This window comes from Corvus cornix, chromosome 1 (assembly GCF_000738735.6).
Source record: "Corvus cornix cornix isolate S_Up_H32 chromosome 1, ASM73873v5, whole genome shotgun sequence".
Lineage (NCBI taxonomy): Eukaryota > Metazoa > Chordata > Aves > Passeriformes > Corvidae > Corvus > Corvus cornix.
In genome coordinates, this window is record NC_046332.1 from 52,320,867 (window position 1) to 52,331,101 (window position 10,235).

At 41.3% G+C, this 10,235-nt stretch overlaps 1 protein-coding gene across 1 annotated transcript; it reads left to right on the forward strand.

The window, feature by feature from the left end:
* Positions 1-181: 181 nt before the first annotated feature.
* On the forward strand, positions 182-9,802 carry NHLRC3 (NHL repeat containing 3). Its single transcript, XM_039566879.1, has 7 exons — positions 182-508; positions 1,582-1,731; positions 2,621-2,768; positions 3,253-3,453; positions 4,592-4,683; positions 6,541-6,653; positions 7,132-9,802. Exons 1-7 carry the CDS (start codon positions 197-199, stop codon positions 7,358-7,360), a joined length of 1,245 nt encoding a protein of 414 aa, XP_039422813.1. The 5' UTR covers positions 182-196; the 3' UTR covers positions 7,361-9,802.
* The last annotated feature ends 433 nt before the right edge of the window (positions 9,803-10,235 follow it).

Below are 10,235 nucleotides of genomic sequence, written 5' to 3' on the forward strand. Positions count from 1 at the left end.
CCGCCGCCCCGCGATCCCGGCGGGCAGAGCCCGGGCGGACCCCGGGGCAGGCGGGGCAGGTGAGGAAGGCGGCCCGGGAGCGGCGTGAACCCCAAGACAGCGCACCCCCTCCACCGGTCCCGCCTCCCCGCCGTCGCGCCCCTATGGCATCACAGCGCCGAGAGAAGGCCCTTTACTACGCTGCGCGACGACAGCGATGCCTGTGCAAAAGCGGCGGGAACTCCGGGCGGACTCGCCCCTCACCCAGCTCCCGGCGCCGCGCCGAAGCGCTGAGCGCTCCCTCGGAGCACCACCGCGCCCGCCCCGCGCCGTGCCCGCGCTGCCGCCCCTAGTCCCGGGCCCGGCACGGCGCGGGGAGCAGCGGCCACCGGGGCGACGTGGGAGGGGCGGTGGCCACGTGGCTGCCGTGGCAACCGGCCCCGCCCCGGGAGGCGGGAGCGGCCGGGGGCCCGGGGCTGCCATGGCCGGGACGCTTCTGGCCCTGCTGGCCCTGCTCGGCGGCTCCCAGGTACGCGCCGGCCGGCCGGGGCTTCGTGCCAGGGCCTCCGGTTAGGGCGGACAGCGGGGAGGGCTCGGCTGCGAAGGGCGCGCCCGGGGCGGCGGGACCGGAGCCGGCTGGGCGGGGGGTGCGGGCGGCGCCCCGGGACCCGGTGGCGCTCGGTGCCTCCCGCGCCGCTTGTGGCTGATGGGGTTCCAGGCGGAGGCTGCGGCACTGCGCGGCTTCGCAGCCCCGCTGAGATAATGCCTGCGCGGGGCGGCCCCTTCCAGGGGGCTCCAGGCGGTGTGCTGCGCCCAAGCGAGGAAAAAGGAGTCTGTGGGTGAATAACTTCCCACTTGATACTGACAGGTTTTCTCCTTGCTTGATTGCTCTCGGTTTTCCTTCATGATAGCCCAGCCTGTCTCTCCGCAGCTCTGTGTCCCCTGGTCGCGGCAGGGCGAGGAACAGAAATGTCAGGTGGCCGTGGGCCGTCAGTCACCGCGTTACTTCTTAGCTCTGTGCTGAGTGCTCTTTTCAATGCTTACCTTACAGCATTGCTTAGCTTCCACTCTTTTGCTGGAAAAACAGAACAAGAAAGTGGAAGATTATTTTTCTCCATTTTCGTTTAAAATGTATACGTTGACCCGAGTCTGACTGTTTGTGGCATTTTACACTTCCTCATTTCCAAGGTGTAGTTTTCTTTCTTGACCTCTACTTTTTTTCATTTTCCTATTTTCCACATCTTGAAGTGGCTACTGAATCTGGTGCATTTGGAACCTTCTCTACTATTTCCCTTCTTCTGGAGTGGGACTTATAGATAGCAACAGCAACTCTAGTGTAAGAAATTTCGGGGTGTGTGTTTTGCCTTCTAATTCCAGAGCTGCCCAATCCAAAGGACTTGATTAGCTTGATCAGTTTGTTGAAGTTTTCCCACTTGCAGTCCAAACCCCTGGCTACAAGCCTGCTTCTGTTAATCTGTCTTGTTAATTTAAATTGAATAAATGAATTTATGATGCTTCAGCACACAGTTACTTTCAACTGTTGTTTCCTTTGATCCCACCCTCATGGAATTTGACTACTATATATTTATTTTGTATTTTCAGGTTTTAAAAGCAGAGTACTTCTCTCCTTGGAGGGGAGAGCAACAGATGTACAAGCTGGACATAGGCTGGCCTAAAACTCCAGAACATTTCACTGGCCAAACATTTTGTGTTGCTGTTGACTCTCTGCATGGTTTGGTCTATGTAGGACAAGTGAGTGGGAATACTGTATTTCTTTCTGTTGTTCTTGTGTATTTTTGCCTTCAAAGCATCTGGTTAAGATTAGGATATATATGTGTACATTTATTTTTATATATTTACATTTTTATATACATGTGTGAATAATTATTGTATCAAACTCAGAGAAAATATAAGCAGAGATGTCTCTGCTACATCTCTTTTTAAAAGGAGTTCTGGTACATTTGTTCATGGGGGTTTTTTTTTAAAGCATTAAATTTCTGTGGTATGAATGCATGATCCAACTTAACTGAGTTACAGCAGCTTCTTCCCTTAGCTGTAAGATAAAATGTGATTCTGGGGCAACTGAATCTTCCATTCTTTGAGGCCTTGTCCCATGAAATCAAAACCACACAGCTTTTTCAACCAGATAGAGTAACTGGAGGCAAATTATTTCCTCTACCCAGTTCCCTGTGTGACTATCTCTAGGCCATGGATAAGACATTCTCTCCATGGGACGTGGTAGGAATTTCTTGTACAGTACAGTATGAGTACTTGAGTGCCATGCAGCTAATAAGCACTGTTGCAGTTTTTCATGTCCATGTTCCACTGGGCATGCTTTTCAGCAGGAGCACAAAATCACAGTTCAAACCGAAGACCAAGATAGCTGCAGGCACCCGGCTGCTCTGAAAGCTGGACTCTGTGATGTAAGGTTAAAGTCTAGACTGACTGGAAGGTTTCTAATGCTAAATTTAGACTCTTAACTCTTTTTCCTTTTCTAGCTGGAAAAAGAGTTCTGGTGGACAATGACATCCGGAGATTCTTACGGTTCAGGAAACATTGCAAAAACTTCACAAAGAGGAATTTTAAATGATTAGATTACTTACTTAATGTGTTTTCTTTAGAACTTTTTTTGCCTTTTCAGCGGGGAGACAATGTGCCTAAGGTACTTGTATTCTCAGAAGAAGGCTATTTTCTTCACGCCTGGAATGATACAGTTGAAATGCCTCATGGTATCTTTGTATGGAACACTGCAACTGGAAGTTCAGTATGGATCACAGATGTTGGAACAGGTATGCATGGTGGTGATATGAGAAATATTAGGTGGGGAAGAAAATGTAGTACTGCAGATTTTGCTTTAAACAACTCACTTATTTAGGTCTTTCACACAATTCTGAGACAGATTTGTGCTTTTCTTGCCAGGAACAAACTTCTTGGGTGCTGCACAAAATAGTCTGAAGTTTCTTGAGTTGTGCTGTGTGTTTGCTTACAGCTGCTGAGCTCAGTCAGCACTCTCTCTGCTGCCCAGAAGTATCAGGGAAAAAAGCCTTCTGGCTAGACCTAGGTTTAGTGGTCCTGATACAACGGATGAATATTGTTGTAGCCTGTGGATTTACTAACCCACTGTTGTAATCTCATTATAGAGTTTTGTCTGTTAGATGTATTAATACCACTTCTGAGTATCATATTTTCTTTTTCAATCTCTCCAGTCAGTTTTAATACTTACATTTTGTTTTGTTGAGACATTGTTGCATTTTTTTTTTTTCCTTGATTCAGGGAAATACGGACACACAGTGAAACAGTATAGTCCTTTGGGTAAACTTATGCAGGTCTTGGGCACACCGGGTAATGCTGGTTCAAGTTTGATTCCCCTGCAATTTGATCAGCCAGCAGAGATCTTTGTGGAGGAAACTGGAGAAATCTATGTTGTTGATGGAGATGGAGGAATGAACAACAGATTGCTCAAACTATCAGATGGTATGGAAAAATGAACTGTTGCAGTAGTTGACCACTGAAAACTGCATTTGAAATAACACGGCTTGGGAAAACTTTTAAGCAAATACTAGGCAGAACTGTCATTTAACTTTAGTTTCAAGACCTTAATGAATCAAATCCTGTTTTATTGCTTGTCACTTCAGAAGAAATCTTCTAGTCATTTGTGAGAAGAGGCTGAGAGTGTGACTTTGTTCAGTCTCCAAGAAAGAAAGCTAAGGGGGATTCTTATTGCTGTCTTCAAGTCAGTAAAAGGAGGCTATAGAGAACACAGAACCACATGTTTCTTGGAGATACACAGTGAAGAATGAGGAACACTGAGCAAAAGATTCAAGAGGGGTGAATTTCAATTTAATTTTTGTTAGAAAACATTCAGAGTAAGAGTGGTCAGACAGTTAATGACAGGGTGGCCCAAAGATGGTTTGCACTCTCCATTCCTTTAGATGTGGTGAAAAGCTGATGAGTTATGAGCAACCTGATCTAACTTCAGAGTTGGATATTTTTATCAAGGCTAGTCCTGCTTTGAGGAGCAGGTTGGACTAGGCAGTGTCTGGAGGACTTTTATACTTAAATAGTTCTGTGATTCTAATTAGCTCGCTCATACGCCTCATTTAGGGCAGTGACTAAGGAGTCTGCACATGTCACAGCTGGAATAAGTGGAGGAGCTCCTGTTTCTCTGTTGTGCTATCATAAAGCAGATAGTGTCCTAATACATAGTTTGCAAAATGGTAAATTGTTAAAAGTAATAACTTCAGGCAACAAATGTTAAAAATCAGTTTAGGAAACAATAGCATAATCAGCCATCCTATTTTTTTCCTTTTTTTTTTATTTTAAATTCAGTGCTTAACAAAACCTTGGGTTATGGCCCTGTGTATCAGTTGCTACATTTCTGTAACCATAATCCTGAAACCACTAATAACAATCCAGTAGTCACTGTAATAGTCATGTTTTTTCTCAGATTTATGTATTGGGAGTACTGTGTTTAAACAGTTTGGAAATTTCCCCTTTTACAAATTACACAAAGTAACTTTGCAAGAGAATGACTTAAAAGCTGGTTTATTTGTTGTTTTCTCACAGTTTGTTTTTTTTTTTACATTTATTTTTCATGGTGCTCACTGTTTAGACTACAAAGAGATATGGCTGACTGGAACAAATGGGAGCGGCATTGGTCAGTTCAAGATTCCTCACAGTGTAACACTGGATGCATTTGGACGGGTAAAGAGTAAAGGAATTTTTTTATTTCATCTTTCAACAGACTTATTTATATGTACTTGGACAAAACAAAATGTATTTCTTTTTTATTTAAGCTGTTGGGATCTGTGTTGCTTTATGGGGTTACAGTTTTTGGTGTGATAGTCATGAGCTGAAGTTTCATACTGCAGGTTCTATGGAAGCAGCTGACTCCAAGGTTAACACAAGGATCCTGACCACTTACACTGTCAATGTCCATGCAACAACAGACTGCTTCTCCTGCAGTTTGTAACAGGTTGCCATTGTGAGACTACAGGAGAACTGTGTTCTCTAATAAATAAAAGCACTTCTGTTTCTTCATGTAGAAGCAGCAGCCTGCTTGGGCCATTCTTACCTTGACTAACAGCTCTTCTGCCATGGGAAAGAGCATACCAAAGGATCAAGTCCAGCTGTAAATACCTATGCATTGACGTACAGCCCAGAAAACTGGGCTGTGAATGTGTGTGGGATGAATGATAAGAGCTAGAAACATTGGCTCTACTCTTCTTGTTTTTGTGTGGTTGCTTTCTCTCTCCTACTGGCTGCCTGTGTAGTTGATCCTAAAACTTGTACACAGAAGAAACATATAAAGACAATCCTGCTAGATGACAAAGTGGTGGTCTGTTATCCTCAATCGCTACACTTCAGGGGGCTTTAATTTCATACTTGGAAATTCCAAGTAAGCTTTAGGTGATAGTAAGGCTCTAGCTAGGTTATGAACATTACTGTCTTTTACATGCAGCTCAAGGCATTCCAAGAGTCTGCTTTTGCCAGGTGTTAATTGTAGCCTGGCTTTTGCTCTGGCAGTCCTAGAGAAGAATTATGCAGTTGCTTCTTAATCTGTTTCAGGGCAAATAAGATTGCTTCACTAGAACTCCACTGGTTGAAGCTAATTCTGCTGATGCTGTCTGAATCAGAATAAGAAGTGTATATCAAAATCAATTCTCTGCCAAAACTGGCAGAGTGGGAGAAAAAACAGGAGGAATATGGTCACTTTCTGCTGCAGGGTAACTGTGAGTTTATTCATTCAAAGACAGCGACTGGGATGAGCTGTGATTTTACTACCAATGTAGTGTTGATCATCAGTTCAGGTTGAGAAATAATTGTTAATTCATAAGAAAGCTAAGAGAATGCTGTAGTAGTGTTTCATTTAACAATAGTGATGAAAGATCTAAGGTTATGTTTATTGCTCCCTTTTTGGTAATACCCCAGAAAAGTTACAAAGTTTACATACCAGACTGATGAGTTGTCAACAACTAAAACTTCAGTGATTGTTGTACAAAAAATGCCTTCACTAGAACTGTCTAGTGGTATTCCTAGCTTGCAAAGTTTGTGAACCCAGTTAACACAGGGTGGGACAGAGACAAAACTGGTTAGACAAAACCAGCTAAACATGCTCTAAGTGTTTAAATTGCTCAGTATTTGCAGTAGTATTAGGCATATCAAGAGTGTTTGCAGATCATGATCATGAAATGAGACTACCACTGGAAAAACAAATGCAGGTGACAGACCTTTAGACAGATCTTCAGAATTTTATAGGTGGAAATATGTCTTCATTGTGGGGATAAAAATCCTATAAAATATATCCATATAGCCACAAAAATGAAGAGAAGGCACTGATTTCTCTGTTAAAGTAGTATAAAATAATTTGTGTATGTTAGCTACAGGCCAGTTTTAGTTTATATCTGGAAGTCAGATTTTCTAATTTAGTTTTGAGTGGGAAGGTATACATTCTTCCAGGTACATTCTTCCATTTTTACTACAGGGAACTTTGCTCTTGTAAGAAACAAATGCATTTAATTTGTTCTATTTGTTGACAGCCATGATTTTTCTTTTTAACAGGTATGGGTTGCAGACAGAGACAACAAGAGAATCCAAGTTTTTGATAAAGTCACAGGAGAATGGCTTGGGTCTTGGAGTGGCTGTTTTTCAGAAGATGGACCCTATTCTGTCAGGTATTGTTGAACAGTTCTAGAAGCATGCAGTTGCATAAATAAGGTGTACTCTTACTGATGAATTAAAATGTTGATATTTAATGCCTGCTGGCAAGGAGTTAACTAACCAGTGTAGTAAGGTGCTGGGTGTCCTAACATATGCAAAGATCTGCACAATTGCACCTTGACCAGGAAATTCTGGCTTTTAACAAGCCCTGTGGATTTGAGTGCAGGCTTGGGAGCTTCACTTCAAAGTTGTTATGATATTAACCTTACTGTTACACCTTCTACAGGAATAAAGATTTTCTTGAACGAGTTTTCTGTAGCATAATGTGTCTCAATTAGCAGCCATATGAAGAGCAAGGCTTACAAGTTAATTCTCAATGTCACATTGCATTTTTCACTCAGTCCTCAAAACTGACTTTAAAGAGGTTTTTTTTGTGTTAAAATGAGATGTCATATGGAGTTCATTGTTCAAAAATATGTTTGTCTTTCACAGGTTTACTGCTGATTACAAATACCTGATTGTAGCTCAGCTGAACATCAACCGGTTGGCAATCTTGGCAGCACCTCCAGTTGGCTCCATTGGGGACTGTGTCATGGTCCACAGTGTCCAGCTGGCTGATGAAACCAAACCACACCTTGTGGATGTAGACATGAGGTCTGGAGCAGTCTATGTTGCAGAGATTGGAGCCCAGCAAGTACAAAAATACGTGCCCTTAAGCTGATGGTTTCCCACAACTGCCATGGCACAAGCTGTGCGTCATACAAAACCTATGACCACATTTCCATGAGTTCTTTATAGCTGGTGTTTCCTTAGACAAGCACAGAACTACACAAGTGCTCCCAGAACTCTAGAGCTAAGACTCTGTCCTAGCTGTTCTGGAGAAATACTTGATCTTGAGCTGTTACTTGTTTAAGTAATGATATGGTGGCTTTTACTTTTGTTGCAACTGTAAAATGATAAGCATTTTCATTTTATTATTATTTTTACAAACACTTATTATTTTTACAAACACAACTGTTGATCTTAAATGCATGGAGTCAACTTGGGGCTCCTCTGCATAGACTGTGTTGTTAAATGGTCAGAAATGTCTGAAAGAAGTTTCATAAATTATTTCCTGGGAGAAGAGCACTTCATTTCAATGTTTCTTCACTTTTCTTTTTTTACTGTTCAACACAGAATATAAGGATGTGTCACAATGTTAAATTAGATGCTGCTGGATATTGGTGTCAGTACTGATACTGGCATCTGCCTCAGGTGGTTAATGACGTAAGTATTGAAATCTGTTTTCAGCTCTAGCTAAAGCCATAAAGTCTGTAATAAGCTTGAGCTAAATTGATATTAGACACTTCAAACTAAATTAAAAGTATGTGCACAGCAGCCAAGTACTGATTCTTAACTAAATCAATTCTTAACCTTATTTGATTTATATCAGCATGAGTTTTCTGTTCCATAAGATTTCATAGGGGAACATACTGAGGTTCAAGTCATGTAAGTTCCTCAAGAAAAACAAATTGCAATTTGCTAGGAAAGTCTTAATAAGCAGTAGGGACTGGGAGACATATGATTTTCTTCTGGCTTAATTGAAGCTCTGTCAGTTAACAGCAAAGCATCTGTTTTAATTTATTTCCAGAACTCAGACTTCATCAACTCCACTAATGTCTAGAGTTAAGTTTCTTACACTATATTATAGCAGATGTCTCTAAGCTCTGTCCTAAAAAATCCTGCTTCTCCATTCCCAGACCAGAAGGATTCTGCTTTCTTTACATGTTGCTACAAGATTTTAAGTTCACTTTATAGCATAGAGGGAGCCAAGTATGGGAAAATGGGATGGGGAAGATGGCATGGCAGAAATGAGACAGTGGATAACTGATCACCATGGTAAAACTGTGGATCCACATTCCAATCCACATTCCATATTTTCTAGCTCTTCAAAACACTTGAGATGATTTTTGCTGTTTCCACACACTTATTCTGCTGTGGGGATTATTTTAATGCTAATTGCCAGCTAAGAGAGGCAATTTTTTTTCTACTTTCTTAGAAAGGGAATATGGGAAATAGAATTGTACTGATGGGAAATACCCATTTCAGTGAATGTTATCAAAAGCAAATGCTACTTAGTTTGGTAGGTGCCAACCTATGATCACAGTTTGTGAGTCAGTAGATGGAAAATCTGTCCAGAAAAGTCAGATTCATACCTTCTCTGGAAAGTAACTCAGCTGTGGAACCTGACTGCCTGATTTCAGTGCTATTTGAGATTAATGCACTAAATGTGAATGCTTTGTTGTTGGCTACATCCACAACAATAAAACCAGATCCCACCTGGAGCTGTCCTCACTCAAGCCTTAGAAGCAGAACTTCAAGGTTATCCACTAGCAAATATGGTCCATCACTTGTGTGGTCTTGAATGGGAGCTAGTAAGCAATATTTATTTGCTGAAAAAGTAGCAGTACTTCCTCTAGACCATGTGGATATGTCCACACAGTGTGTTGTCTGGCTCTTCTAGCTGGTTTTTGACCAGCTCAGGGATCTCTGCTCTCTGTGCAATTTAGCTATTTCTTGTCTACACAAGGTGGATTTATTTTATAAAATTTTACTGTGATGATATGATATTTGAACATATCTTGATGGTATAGGGGGTCCAGGCATACCCATCTCTCTTCACTACATCCTCTCCTTATTTATTTTCCCTTTGTCACATCCATTTGAAAGTAGAACTACAAGCTCTCTGGGAATATGTTTTTGTGTTCAGTAAAGCAATATAGTGCACTTTTGGATGTTGACAAATAACTTACATGTACAAGTTTCCGTTTGCTGCGTGGATCTGCTCTCAACTCTTTTTCATGAGCCTGTGTAGCCTCAAGAAATTGGGAGCATCCATCCAGTTTTGTCTGGCTTTACTGAAATAGGCCAAGGTGCCAAAATGTGCCTTGCCACCAGGCATTAGGGTGTCTGTGATAACAAGGGACAAGGGATGCTTATTATTAATAATTATAAGATGCTTAGACTCTGGTTTATCTCTGTATCTATGACCAGACTGAGAAAATGATTTTGTGCACTAACTTGCTATTTCTCTGAATGTTTTCTTATGTATCACCTTGATACTGATCTCTGAAAAAATGCATAGTAGGAGAATTTGTTAAAATAAATTGAGAATTTCCCATTATTAAAGTCTTGGGTGCTTTATTTCTGTTCTAATATAATTACATTCCACTGTAATGGATTACTCTTCTAAATACAGGGCCCTAGGCACTTAAATAAGGTATTAATTAATTTCTGATAATTTAAATTACATTTAAATGTAATCTAAAATTCCATGTTATCTTTATGCATCACTATTTCTGTGGCCAGTCTCTTTTGCATTCTAATTTATGTATCAACACAGACACTTAAATATCTCTCATATGTTTCCCTCTGAGTAATTAGTAAAATGGAATAATGAGTTACATAAGTGCCAAGTTTAAAAAAAAATATTTAAACTGTATACACCCTTATGATGCTAGTAGGGAAGTTAAAAAGAAACTAACAAAACACTCCTTATACCAAATCAAGTTTTACTTTCAGAAAGGATTTACTGAGCAATTCATCTAGTTTTTAGA

Coding starts and splice junctions, on each gene's coding strand:
- NHLRC3 (XM_039566879.1), top strand. CDS start 197: ATGCCTGTGCAAAAGCGGCGGGAACTCCGGGCGGACTCGCCCCTCACC. Junction 1,732..2,620: donor GTTTGGTCTATGTAGGACAA/GTGAGTGGGAAT, acceptor TTGCCTTTTCAG/CGGGGAGACAATGTGCCTAA. Junction 3,454..4,591: donor ATTGCTCAAACTATCAGATG/GTATGGAAAAAT, acceptor CTCACTGTTTAG/ACTACAAAGAGATATGGCTG.